We start from the raw sequence: 13,892 nt of genomic DNA, 5'->3' as shown, positions 1-13,892 counted from the left end.
GAACAATAAAACTTTTATGAATGCATTACATTCTTCTTCCTTACAGTTTGCTCCTCTCTCCATCATACTCCCCAAAACTTAGCAAATATCATTGGCTAAGAGATGCCACCTAGCTCAAGTAGGACTCTTCCTACCATTAAAGGAACATAAACCAAACCACAGGAGACTCTGGTGCCCTCCTAAATGTTGTTTATGAGATAAGCACGAAACGTCCCTGCACTGACTAGTCATTATCAGCTGCTGGGATGTTCGTGAAACGAGGAGTTAGACAACGCTGATATGCCATAGTGATGATGAAGAGAAGCTCAAAGATTTGAAGGGCTGGAAGGGCTAATTTCATTCTCTTAAACTTTCCTGTCTGTAACACACAGCTCCACCCTTGGGAGCTCACATTGGCCTGTGGATGGCATGAATCAAGACGTACAGCAGGGCCAAACTGCAAAGTAGGGGAAGAAGGGCTTTTAGTACCTTTCATATCACTTTTATCTCTTGCACCTAGTTGGCCCCACTTGCCTGTGGCCTCATGCCACATAGCCGTTCATGTCCTCGTCTACATAATAGAATATGTGGTGTGTGGCTGGTTCAGGCAATCAATCTATAAGGCCCCATAAAAGAGAACTTGTCTTTGTCTCTCTACCTGAGACAAGAAGCTTTTAGAGAATCTTTGAGCCAGCAGTATCCTAAGAAAACATCCATTCACTTACTTAAACACACCCACACACAATCATACAATCTGCTTTATTTCCCTGGGACATGCACTAGTCTAGAAACAGGGATGCAATGGGAAACAAAGCAAAAAATAAATTATTATACTGAAATTTTATATAGTGCTCTACCCAGGTACTGTTCTATAAGCAGCAAAATTTACATAATTATGTGAAAGAAATGAACTCCTATGATCCTATAATACGTTTATGAGGTAGTGCTATTCCTATGCCCATTTTATAAATAAGGAAAGTGAAGCAGAGAAAAGGTCAAAGAATTTGCTCAGGAGTCAGGATTTTATTCCAGGAAGGTGGTGTTCCAGAGCCTGCTCTTAAATATCCCTTAGTAAGTGCCTTTCGATGTCCCTGCCATCATGGAGATCATAAAGTAATAGCGGTGGCAAAGAGGTTAAGTATATAAATATATAATTATATGACAGAATACATAGAATATAAAGATAGAAATAGATATACCTGTGTAATTCATATGATAACACCATGAGGAAAACAAAGCTAGTAGGTAAGGGATATATTCTTGACAGAGTGATCAAGGAAGGTATCCATGAGAAAGTGCCATCTGAGCAGAGACCTAGCTGAAGCAAGGCCAGGTTTTCATCCAGTCTGGTAGTTTTCAGACTGTGGTTTGTGGAACCCTCCTGGCACGTAGGCATCGTGCGGCTGGTGACAGGGACACTGGGTAGGTAAGAAAACAGGCTGCAGGGCTCCAGCCATGGCACAGACATAGCAGCTGAACTTCCATCTTGTCTGGATTTGGGGGTTTCGGATAAATTTGGCTTATAAAAAGATTCCATGACTTAAAAAAATAATTACAGAAAACCACTGATCATGTCCAACCTCTTTAGCTCACAGATAAAGAACTGAGGGCTCAGTGTTGATCAGCAAGACAGTTAAGAAGAAAATTCAGATTCCTTAAATTGGAATCTGGTGTACTTTCTAGAACACCGAACTGCCAGCCTTAACTCCCCTTCCTATCCAGGACATTGTATAGTCTCTGGAGGGTAAACGTAGAGGGTTTCATCCAACAGGCTGTGTCTCTCTGTTTGGAAACTCCATAATCAAACTCCAGGCTTAGCAAGAGGAAGTACACAGGTGCTCTAGTTTGTCTCATGTATTTTATTACACTGTCTCCACCTCTGCCATCTATTCCAGTTTATATTTTTCCTGATCTTAACCCATTATAGCTGTTGTTACTATGTTACTGTAAGTAGTTATGAGCTACCTCAAATCCTTGTGGAAGTTTGCATGCACGTGGGGAGAAGGAATATTTGCAGTAGGGCATTGGCATGAATATACATTTCTGAGTCTTTGAATTAATGAGATCTGCATGGTGGACCTGTGGGCATCACAACAGGCAGTAAGAAAGAATTTGGGGCAGCCTCCCTGACCAATGGCCCTCAAGTCATACAATCAGATGTTCTTAGCCAGATTGTATGTGAAGTTTGGAACTACTACTAAAACTGGCCATTACAGTTCTAAGGAACATCTGACCAAAGCCCTCAGTAACTCTTATATTTGCAGCATGACCTTCATTTAAGAAAAGTATACACAGTCAATCGCTCCCAAATTAAAAGAAGAACATGAACCCTATCAGCCCATTTTAATTCTACGGCAACCAAAAGCCTCCGAGTAACTATCTCTGTTTCCCAGGATAAACAAGCAAACACACCAACCATAGTATTAAGCATCGATCTACTCAAGACTGTTTGTCTGCTTTAAAAAAAAATGAGTAAGCAGCTGGTTCACACTATTGTCCACAACAAATTACAACACACAAAAAGAGAGATACATTTTGGGAATGGCAATCAGCTTCCCAGTGCAGATGGGCTTATAGATGACCCTTCCATCTTTTAATAATCTCCATAATTTATGTGTGAACAAAGAAATGCAAAGATGCCTTATGCACCCCTCTGACTTAGTACAAATCACTTTTATTTACTCGGGCAATACTTCATGGTCCAGTTAACTTCTTAATTAAAGACAGCAAGATGCTCATGTTCCATGCAAGTGGCATGGAAAATACTGTTTTATGTGCAATATGTTCAGCTGGGAGTTGAAGCTGTTTTGCTTGCTGAGGAGAAACCACCGCAGCCTTCATTTGGTTCCTCAACTAACCAGAGACATGGCTCTTCTCGTCGCAACTAAATTGTAACAGAGCCTCTTCAGACAAATCTTGTACTTGTCTGCCATCCCACATTCTGCCACCCCCCACCTTTTCTTTGTCTCATGCAGAGAATACTGAATCCAAATTTTCAACTTTCTTTTCCCAATCTGCCTCTTCCCCAGTAATGTTCTGTAGTGGTCAGAGAATAGAGACCCAAAGAAAGCATGCTTTAGGAGCCTCAGGGAGGGGAGAGTGTGGCTGTAGCAGGGCAGAGCCTCAGCCTCCAGAAGCTCTGATGCTGCTCTCTTTTGCCGCTGTGCTTGCATATGATTTCAAAACCCACAGGAGCCAGACTGCTTGGGGAAACTGGGGCACAAAAGAGAACCAAAACAAAAAAGAAATATTAAGGAACAGTGAATCATAAATGGCTAAGAATCTTAAGAAGCCAACCTAATTTCTGAACTCTGCATGGCGAGATTTATACATTCTCTATTCCGTAAACCAAGGGCTGTACCCTCAAGGGACTTCAGAGCCTCATCATATAAATAAATGCCTTAAACCAGTTTGGGTATGATACAATAGTACCTGGTGGAGACTGTGGCAAACCAGAGAACAAATGTCCATCTGAAGAAGGCAACTTCTACTCAGCTCCAGCCCTTAGAAGTATCAAACTACTCTGCCAAATGTCTTTTAAACAAGAATTAGAAAATGTAGATTTTTTTTAAAAAGTGTGTAATCTTCAAACATTTAAATATGATAAAAATTCATACTAAGAGAAAAAAAAATTCTGTGTGAGGCAAATAAACTAGATCTATGAGCTGGATTCAGGGTACAACTTCTGTCATAGGTTTTCATACCAACAGCTTACTTGATAGTTCACAAGGTGGGTCACTGAAGTTACTTCATTTAACTCTCATAGTAGATTTCTGAAGTAGAGAATATTATCTCAGTGATGAGATCAGCCATAATTAAGTCTGGTCTTATTGCATTATCCACTGTTGTCTCCAGTTCGTTCGTTCGTTCGTTCGTTCTTTCCTCCCTCCCTCCCTCCCTTTCTTTCTTTTAGAGCTTTATATTCCCTTCAGAACTTAACATACCTTCCAGGAAGTTACTCCCCATGAGAAGGAAATGGCCAGCATCACTCAACTTATTGTACTGAACAGTGTCATGAGAAAATAATTTACCATAAAAATAGTGTGTTGATATAGAAGAAGACTAAAATTCTGGATTTTTATTCTGACTTTGGCTTGGTAGAACTTGGGTACATCCCTACCTCCTTTCTGAGCCTTTGGGACTCCATCCATTAAATGCAGTGATGGTCTAACTGACCTCTTAGGGGCTTCAACTTCCACCCCAGATAGATCTTGGGAATTCTAGCTGGTGGAAAAACTCTTAATTCATATAATACTAAAATCAGAATGGAATTAAAAAAAACTCATCTTTCCATAAAACAAAGAGATGAAAGATCCAAATGTAGAAGTCCACAGTGAGAATGACCAGCTCAGACTTTCAAGGAGAATGCAGTATGTTCTCAACTTGCATGAATATTGATAAGGTGGTATACCCTCAAAGCCCATTTTATATGTGGAGTTCAGACTTTAATATGAACCAACACTTAGCCTGATTTTTGTACAACACCAGTGTTTGTGTTTTAATATTTAAATATTTTATTACATTTGGCTCTTTATAGATCATAAAATGAGTGGAAATGTCATTACTGGATCAAAATGTATAAGCATTTGTAAGGTAATTGATATGTGCTATAAAAGTATTTTTTTTTTTTCAGAAAGGTTGGACAAAGAAAAAATAAAGACTGTGCCAGTACTAAAACAATATAAGCAGAAGATGAGAAACAAATGAACTGAACATTGGAAGAGTATAATTCACTGAAGGAAAAAATTAAAATTAAAAGCTATTTAACAGGAAATAGATTTCCTTGGAGGGCAATGAGTTTGTCATTAAGATGACATTTGAGAAGAGGAGGAAAGACCATCTGGTTCAGAGCAAGTTCAAACATCAGGTGCTATGCGGGCCACATGACGATGATGCTGGTAGTGGAAATTACTGTCACTGTTATGGTCATCATCACTGTCGTCATCATCATCAGCAATGGGTGAGAGCAGGAGTCGCCATTCCTGGAACACTTACTTCATGACAAGTTCTGTATTAAGCACTTCACAAACATTATCTTACTTGCAACCACCATGATGTAGCCATGAATACCAATGTTACAAGCAAGAAAACAAGAATTTGCCAAATTATGAAGGTTCTCAAAGATCACTCATATGTCAAATGGTAGCACTTGCTGCCATCCAAGTTCAACAATATAGCACAGGGGTTTAGCCATGGTGTGATACCGTCTCTTGGAACAGGCAACTTTTAAGAACCACATTTAGTTTTGATATCATAATTCTACACACAGGTTTTAGTAAGTAAAGACATCTTAAAAATATGTGAGTTTTTATAAGGAAATTTAAAAGACATATAAATCTCAAGTCTAATATAATAATTTTCTACTTTATTCTCTTAAAGTAAACTGATTTTTTTATCTTCCTCCAACTTCTTTTTCTGCCTCTCCTCTCCTAAACTTCTAAATTCCATATAGTAATGGGCTAGGACCCCTATGCCCAGCCCAAGTACAGTTGGAAGTGAGTATAGAAATAAATTCACTTAAAAAAAAAAGAAAGAAAGAAATTCACTTGCAACTTTCCCATTGCTGTAGGCCTGGCACAACATACTTATAAGAGTAGCTACCCAGAGTAGTTAGTGTCCCTTCCTTTGTCACTTCACGGGAAGTTATGTAAAAGCACCATCTAGTTGCATCATTCTGCAAAGTAAGATGAGCAGTCTCTCCAAAGTAGGGATCTGCTACTTTTGTCCAAACTGATTCTTTATGGTTAAAGGTTTCCTTAGTATTAGTTCATTCAACCTATCTACTAGTAGCACTTGCCAAAACTTTGTAACTGTATTTACGAATTAAAAAGGAGCCTATCAAACACAACACTCAAAAAACAAATACTCCAGTAAAGAAACGAGCAAAAGATATGAGCATACACTTTTCCAAAGACATCCAGATGGCTAACAGACACATGAAAAGATGCTCAACATCACTCATTATCAGGGTAATACAAGTCACAACCACAATGAGATACCACCTCACACCTGTTAGAATGGCTAAAATTAACAACTCAGGCAACAATAAATGTTGATGAGTGTGGGGAGAACACTTTTGCACTGTTGGTGGGAATGCAAACTGGTTTAGCCACTTTGGAGAACAGTATGGAGATTCCTCAAAAAATTAAAAATAGAACTACCTTATGACCCAGCAACTGCACTACTAGGTATTTATCCAACGGATACAAACATGCTGATTTAAAGGGGCACATGCTCCCCAATAGCCAGCACTATTAGTATACGGCAACACTACTGACAACAACCAAAGTACGGAAAGAGCCCAAATGTCCATTGAATTATGAATGGATAAAGCAGCTGTGGTATATATACACAATGGAATAGTACTTGGTAATCAAAAAGAATGGAATCTTGCCATTTGCAATTATGTGGATGGAACTAGAGTGTATTATCCTAAGCAAAACCAGCAGGATGAGAAAGACAAATATCATATGATTTCATTCATGTGGGATTCGGGATACGAAACAGATGAACATAGGGGAAGGGAAGGAAAAATAAGATAAAAACGGAGAGGGAGGCAAACCATAAGAGATTCTTAAATAAAGAGAACTAAGGGTTGCTAGAGGGGAGGTAGGTGGGGGGAATGGGCTAAATGGGTGATGGGCATTAAGGAGGACACTTGTTGGGATGAGCACTGGGTGTTATATGTACGTGATGAATCAGTAGATTCTACTCCTGAAATCATTATTACACTATATGTTAATTAACATGGATTTAAATATAATTAAGAAGAAAAAAGTACCATCATGTTGAAATGGTCATTTAAACGCAGAATGTTTTTGGCATTATATCCCTTAACTTTACAAAATTCTGTGCTAATGCATTCAAGTAGTATTTCTAGAGACAGGCTGGTCTTTGGATGTCATGGTAGAATAGTTAATTTAGTGTGTGCCCTTTTCAATCTATTTTCTGAGTGGCACGATACTTACAGAAGCTATGCATCCATGTGGCTAATGCTAGCATGTCCTGGGACTTTCATTTAATTCCCAGATGCAAGTTTTTGTAGGGATGAACATTTTCTCATTAATTTATCTTCCAAAGTGATTGCTATCACACTAATCAATTTGTAGTGACTTTACAGGGTTGCAACCTTCAATAATGAAATTAGATATAGTATTGAACGTTGTGTGGATTGCTTAACCAATCCCAATTCCTTTCAGATCAATGAAACACAAAAGCAATACTTCCATTAGTTATCCTCACTTAGAGGGGTTGAGTAATCTTCTTCAACAGGGCACTGATCTCTTCTCAATGGGCAGAAGAAATAAAGGCAGGTGTAATCTACAGGGAAATGATACTGCAGATACTTCTTCTGAAAAGACCCTCCCAGGGGTGGCTGAAGCAATAGTCAGGTGCATCAGCAAAAAACCAATAAGCTGAAACTGCCAGAATGGAGAAAGGAAGGGAAGTTGCTACGTGTGAGGTTCATGCGAGTGCCCTGCAAGGTTACAACTCAGTAGGGATGGCAAAGTCTATTGGTTGCCTATCCAACAGGCCCTCCACACATTCCTTGCTACCAGAACCCCAGTTTTGTTCAGTGGGCAATTGCCCCTGTGCTTGAAAGAAGGGGAGCCCTATAGATTAAGTCACCAGCTTCCGATATCGCTCTTCTGCCTTTTGGATCTAGCATATCTGCTTTTACTTTTTGTGAACATCCAAAGAGATACCAATTCTACCTTGGATGCCATGCTTAGTGTGTTATTCTCTAGTCCCTTCTCATTGCTCTGATATCATCCAAAAGGGTAATACTCAAGGTCTATGCCCTGAACCACTTCCACTATCTCTCCCCAGCCCAACCAAGACAAAGCAATTGCAGACAAGCAAACACACACATGCGAATGCGCGCGCACACACACACACACACACACACACACACACACACAATCTTCTTTAAGTTGAATATTAAATAAATGGTTGAAAGATCTTGATAAAGTGATGTGGACAATGTATTCTTAAAATTATTCATATACACAAATTGTATGATTCCATTTAAGTAAAGTTCTAAGAAATGCAAAGTAACATGCAGGACCGAAAGCATATTGGTAGTTGGTTGAGGGACTATGAAGGGGTAAGGGAGAAACTCTTAGGGGTGAAAGATATATTCATTATCTTCATTGTGGTGATGACTTCATGTGTGTGTGTGTGTGTGTGTGTGTGTGTGTGTGTGTATGCAAAAACACTTCAATGTACACACTTTAAATAGGTGTAGTTTATTCCATATCAATTATGCTTCAAAAAAGCTCTTAAACTATTAAAAATTATTTAGATACAGAAAATTTACTGTTAGTATATTATTTGGAAGAAAAAAAGGTACAAAAGAGTATGCAAAGTATGGTTTTATTTAAAAAATATACTTGTAGGAAATGCCTAAAAATGTACACTGAACTGATATTTAAAAAAAAATTTTTTAACGTTTATTCACTTTTTGAGAGACAGAGACAGAGCATGAGCAGGGGAGGGGAAGAGAGAGAGGGAGACACAGAATCCGAAGCAGGCTCCAGGCTCTGAGCTGTCAGCACAGAGCCCAACACAGGGCTTGAACCAACAAACTGTGAGATCATGACCTGAGCCGAATTCAGACGCTTAACAGACTGAGTCACCCAGGTGTGCCTAACCTGGTGTTTTTCAAAAAAAAAAATGTTTATTCATTTATTTTTGAGAGAGACAGAAAGCACAAATGGGGGACGGGCAGAGAGAGAGGGAGCGAGAGGGAATCCCAAGCAGGCTCTGCACATTCAGTGTGGAGCCAGATGGGGGCTCAAACCCACAAACCGTGACATCATGACCTGAGCTGAAGTTGAGCACTTACCTGAGTCACCCGGCCGCCCTGGTATGCAAAACTGTTAAGAGTGCTTCCTCTGCAAAACAGATTTAAGTGATACTTTATTTTGAATGATTTATTATTCAATTTTACAAATATCTACTGAGCATATACCATGTGCTGGAAATGGCAATAGGGTTAGGGTATATAGTGGGGGAAATCTGCACAATCTCCTGCTCTTCCTAATTTATATTCTTAAGCAAGAAAGAATGTCAAATGATGACAGTTACAAGGAGAAAAAAAAAACCAGGGTGATGTTTCACATATGCTGTTACACTAAATGAGGAAGGTCTTTCTAAAATGGTAACACGTGAACTGTGAACAGGATGACCAGAAGGAGCCCTCTATGAAAAACATCTAGGAGAGAATTTTCTAGGCCTTCGTGAGGAGTCAGGAGTTTATTCCGGGTGCAATGGCAAGAGGATGGAGAATCCTTTGGGAAGAGGTGGAGAGACTTGACATTTTGAAACACCCACTTTGGCTATAATGTAGATGTGAGGCTAAGAGAGAAAGGTAGCAGAGAGAGATGGACATTGCAAGGGTGTAGGTGAAGGAGGATAGGATGATGGCTGCAACCTGCAGGTAGCGCGTGACGGAGAAGAATAGGTACGGGCACTGTTTCAGCAACAGCTCATGTGATTTACGGACAGATTTTGTAATATATGCATATCTGTAGGTCTTTCTTTTCTTCAGTGAGAAGATATTTATTTTGTTGTCAGAATAGCTAAAGAGCTCTATTCACTATTTATTTTTTGAAAGGAGAATACTTTCTAAGGACAATGAAAGACAGTCAATTCTGACACTCTGGTTTCCTTAAGTGATGACAAGAAAGCATGGAATTTAGCTCACTGATTTTTCAATATTAAAATAAGACTTTTGAAGTTATCATTACTTTTTAAGGTTTCTGTCAAGTATATCTTTGACTTGGTATCATATGGCCATTGATTTTCAGATTCGCTGGCTAAAAATTTGCAAAAAGTTCAATTCCTGCACGTGGGCCTAAGATATGTACTTGTATCCCCTTTCAAGTCTTCTGAAACACACTTTTCAATTCCTTTATATGACTCTAATTCTACACCAAGGAAACTTACGTCAGGATATTTTATGCAAAAAATCAATTATTCTACCCAGATCTTAAAATCTGGGTGGTTCAGTTGGTAAAGCGTCTGACTTTGGCTCAGGTCATGATCTCACAGTTCATGAGTTGGAGCCCCACATCGGACTCTGTGCTGACAGATCAGAGACTGAAGCCTGCTTTGGAATCTGTGTCTCCCTTTCTCTTTGCCCCTCCCTGACTCGCACTCTGTCTCTCAAAAATAAATAAAATAAAATAAAATAAAATAAAGTAAAGTAAAGTAAAGTAAAATAAAATAAAATATTAAATAAAATAAAATATTAAATAAAATATTAAAAACATTTAAAAAATCTGCTCTCTTGTACCATATGTTGCTTAGCCAGATCATTTATATATTTACAGAAATATCACTAATATAGAAGGCTTGGCAAGCTTTATCCTACAGGCTATTTTTTGGTGGCCCTCAAGGTAAGAACATGTTTCATTTTCAAAGAGGTGTAAAGAAGAAAAAAAAAACAGAAGTCTAAAATATTTAAATATCTGGCCCTTTACAAATAAAGAGGTCATCACCAGTAGAAGGAAATTATAAAACTAGTGACTTAAAAAGTTTAATCCAGAATAAGAAGATTGGTACACACACACACACACATACTCATACACACACTGAAATACTATGCAGCCATAAAAAGAATGAGATCATGCCATTTGTGACAACACAGATGGACTTAAGAGGGTATTCTGCTTAGTGAGCTAAGTCAGATGAGAAAGAAATACCATATGATTTCACTCAGATGTGAAATCTGAAAAAAACAAATGATTAAACAAACTAACAAAAAACCAAATCATACCTATAAATACAGAGAACAACTCCGTTTGCCAGAAAGCCGGTGAGTCGGGATGGGCAAAATGAGTGAAAGGGATTAGAAGACACAGGCTTCCAGTTATGGAATGAGTAAGCCACAGGAATAAAAAATACAGCATAAACAATATAGTCAATGATATTATAATAATGTTGTACAGTGTCAGATGGTAGATACACTTGCAGTGAACATAGAGTAATATATAAGCTTGTTGAATCACTTTTTTTAACCTGAAACTAATAGAACATTGTGCCAACAATACTCAAAACAAGTTTAATACAGGTAAGATTAATCTAAAGTACAACTAGTAACTCAAAAGATAATTTAACCAACTTGCCAGGCTGGGAGAAATAAATACAGATCGAAGCAATGCTTCTAAGAGTGATTTCTTAAATGCTGGAAATTGACTATTTCCATTCAGTTAAACATGGAATCATCACTCAGCCCTCTTTATTATAATCTTATCTCATGATTCCTTCTAGGATGTAATTTCTTCAAAGATGAGAGATACTATAAATATAGTACTCTTTGTACTTTAGTGCTAACTCAGTGTGCTATGAGTTCCAGTTAAATTTTATAATCACTGATTGGGTTGCTGAAGTGATTTTCTCTTTTTGATAATTTTAACATCACGACTCCCTCCGTTTTACTAGGCACACAAGGAAGTAAACTTATTGGCAATTCAGTAGTTGCATCCAGTTTAACAGAATTCAGTAGTTTAGACAGCATTCAGATAAAAGTACCCACTGCATAAAGTTGCTGAATTTCATTAATTATGCCCATTGATGCACGCCATGCAAATAACGCTTTGGGGAGCTTTCACATTACTCTTTGTTTGCAGGTGGGCATGAACCAATCCCAGAAGAGCAAATGCATTAACAATCCTTTTCAGACAGCAAATTCCACCACCCCACCAAAAAGACGAACACAGAAACAAAGCCAAAGAAACAACCGAGAAGAAAAAAACACACAAAAGCAAAAATTAATTCTGATCGTATTGCTTAATAAAAGCAAACCAGAAATCACTTCTATTGTGACAAAAATAACAGATGAGAGAAAAAGCTTAAGTAGGAGACTCTGGTTAATAGAAACATTTTGGAATTCGATTTCCTGCACTGGAGTCCCTGGTCTACTACTTCGTAAGTGTGTGGCTTTGAGCACAGTACCTCACTCAGGCTCAATTCTTTAATCTGTAAAATTGAGGTGACAATAATTGCCAACCCTATGGACAAATCTGTGTTTTTGACAAATCAGTTACTAAATTAGGTAATGGTAATGCCTGCAAAGCAGCAAAGTACATGGAACAGAGAGCATTAATACCAGATTAATACCAGATCAGAGTAATTAGTACCATTTCAGAGCGTGGTTGCTGATTACCGAATTGATTCTAACCAACCTTGGCTACCTTGTCCAAATTCTTAATGAAAAACAAAATTCTAGTTCTTTAGTTCTGTGTTTCTAAAGATAGTATCTAAAGCACTTGGCAATTAAAAAATGATAGCAATACTTTTGGGATTTGTATAGTACCTAGAGCACATCCACATTTATTTTCTTGGTTTATTTGCAGCAGAATCTAGAAAAGTTCATTAACAGAGGTTATTACCCTCTTTTTGGCAGGAATAGAGAAAGGCTCGGAGAGGTCATCATCATCGTTTACGGTACCACAGCAGTGCTTATGCTTGAGACTTCAGATATGAGCATATCTCACTACCTATATTACCATTCCTTCCCATAATCCTCTATACTCTGCTGATGGCTGATGATAAATTTCCCTAGATCTAGAGTCAAGAGAAACAACCATTCCTTTTTCCTGCAGCAGAAACTTACTGGTCGGGACTGGATTTCTTTGGCGTAGAGAGGTTGCAAGAATTCGGAGTCTCCTTCTAGTTTTAGACCTTTGTCTGTGATTCTCAAGTTCCCCATTCCATCCTGAAATAGAAGCACAGAGATAACATAGAAAATGCAATTAGCCAATATTTCGAAAAAACCTCAGGCTTTCAAAAACAGAAGTATTGCCCCCCTTTTTTTGAGAGGGTGAAATGAGAGGAGGTCCAATAAAATACTAGGAAGTATTGTTAAATGCAATTATGCATATTACCCTCTTTGCTCACTTATTCTGGGAAAATTCTATTCCAAGCAATCTGTAATGCCCCCTAGTCATTTACTAGCACAGATGAAGGAAGCCCTTTTGCTAGGAAGTGCAGAAAGAAGGGAGCCAGGAGGTGAGTGGGATAGAAGAAAAAGATAATTCCCCAGGTTAAAGAAAAAGGTCCAATTTCCAAAACTTGATGCAGAAATTGTTAACTGGTAGCCTCATGGTCGAATCCAGTTTTTGGACACGGTATGTTTTTCTCACAAAATATTTAAGAAGTCAAATTAGTTACCAACATTTTTACCAACATTTTATTACAGAGATATTAAAATGTATACAAAAATAGAAAGTGTAAATAGCACACACCTGTGTACCTGTCATTTGTCTTCAACAATGATCCATTTATGGCTATCCTTATTACTTTACCTACCACACTCATCTCATTTGGTTAAATATAACCATCACTACCACCATCACAACAAAAAATAAATAAAATCATTAATATCATTTAATGCTCAGTGTCAATGTTCAAATTTCATTCATTTAAATTTTCTCTCCTTACATTTGCTTATTTGGATCAAGTTCCCTGCTATAATTAGTTGGTACATGAAATACTAGGTCATATCCTGAAAGTCTCCTAAGTCAGTCAGTTTCTCTCTCACATCCATACACATATACATACTTTATTTGATAAAGAAAACATATCATTTTTGTGATAGCATTGCCCAGAGTTTACATTTTGTTGAGCATTCCCATAATTTCACACAATGTGTTCTTCTGTCTCCTGTATTACCTATAAATTGGTAGTTAGATCAAGAGTCTTGAGAACTCAGTTTTATAGGAAGAACACATTCTAAGAAATGGAATATATTAGTATTCTATTGCTACTATCACAAATAACCACGAACTCAGTGGCTTAAAACAACACAAATTAATTATCTTACAGTTTTGTACATGTCTGATTCAGGACTCAAAGGGCAAAAATCAAGGTGCCAGCAGGCCTGTTGCACCCCTTCCTGGAGGCTT

At 38.0% G+C, this 13,892-nt stretch overlaps 1 protein-coding gene across 4 annotated transcripts in view; it reads right to left on the bottom strand.

The window, feature by feature from the left end:
* Window positions 1-13,892, bottom strand: part of SGCD (sarcoglycan delta) — a 943,518-nt gene that overhangs the window by 206,735 nt on the left and 722,891 nt on the right. For all 4 annotated transcript variants that reach the window (XM_078446222.2, XM_078446224.2, XM_060634806.3 and 1 more), the window contains one exon: window positions 12,602-12,703. In XM_078446222.2, the coding sequence (XP_078302348.1) occupies window positions 12,602-12,703 (102 nt within the window). The remainder of the gene's footprint in view (window positions 1-12,601; window positions 12,704-13,892) is intronic.

The sequence above is a fragment of the Panthera onca genome, chromosome A1, assembly GCF_046562875.1.
Source record: "Panthera onca isolate mPanOnc1 chromosome A1, mPanOnc1 haplotype 2, whole genome shotgun sequence".
Classification (NCBI taxonomy): domain Eukaryota; kingdom Metazoa; phylum Chordata; class Mammalia; order Carnivora; family Felidae; genus Panthera; species Panthera onca.
The sequence above is the reverse complement of the archived record's forward strand: the minus strand, read 5'-3'. Positions and strand labels throughout refer to the sequence as shown.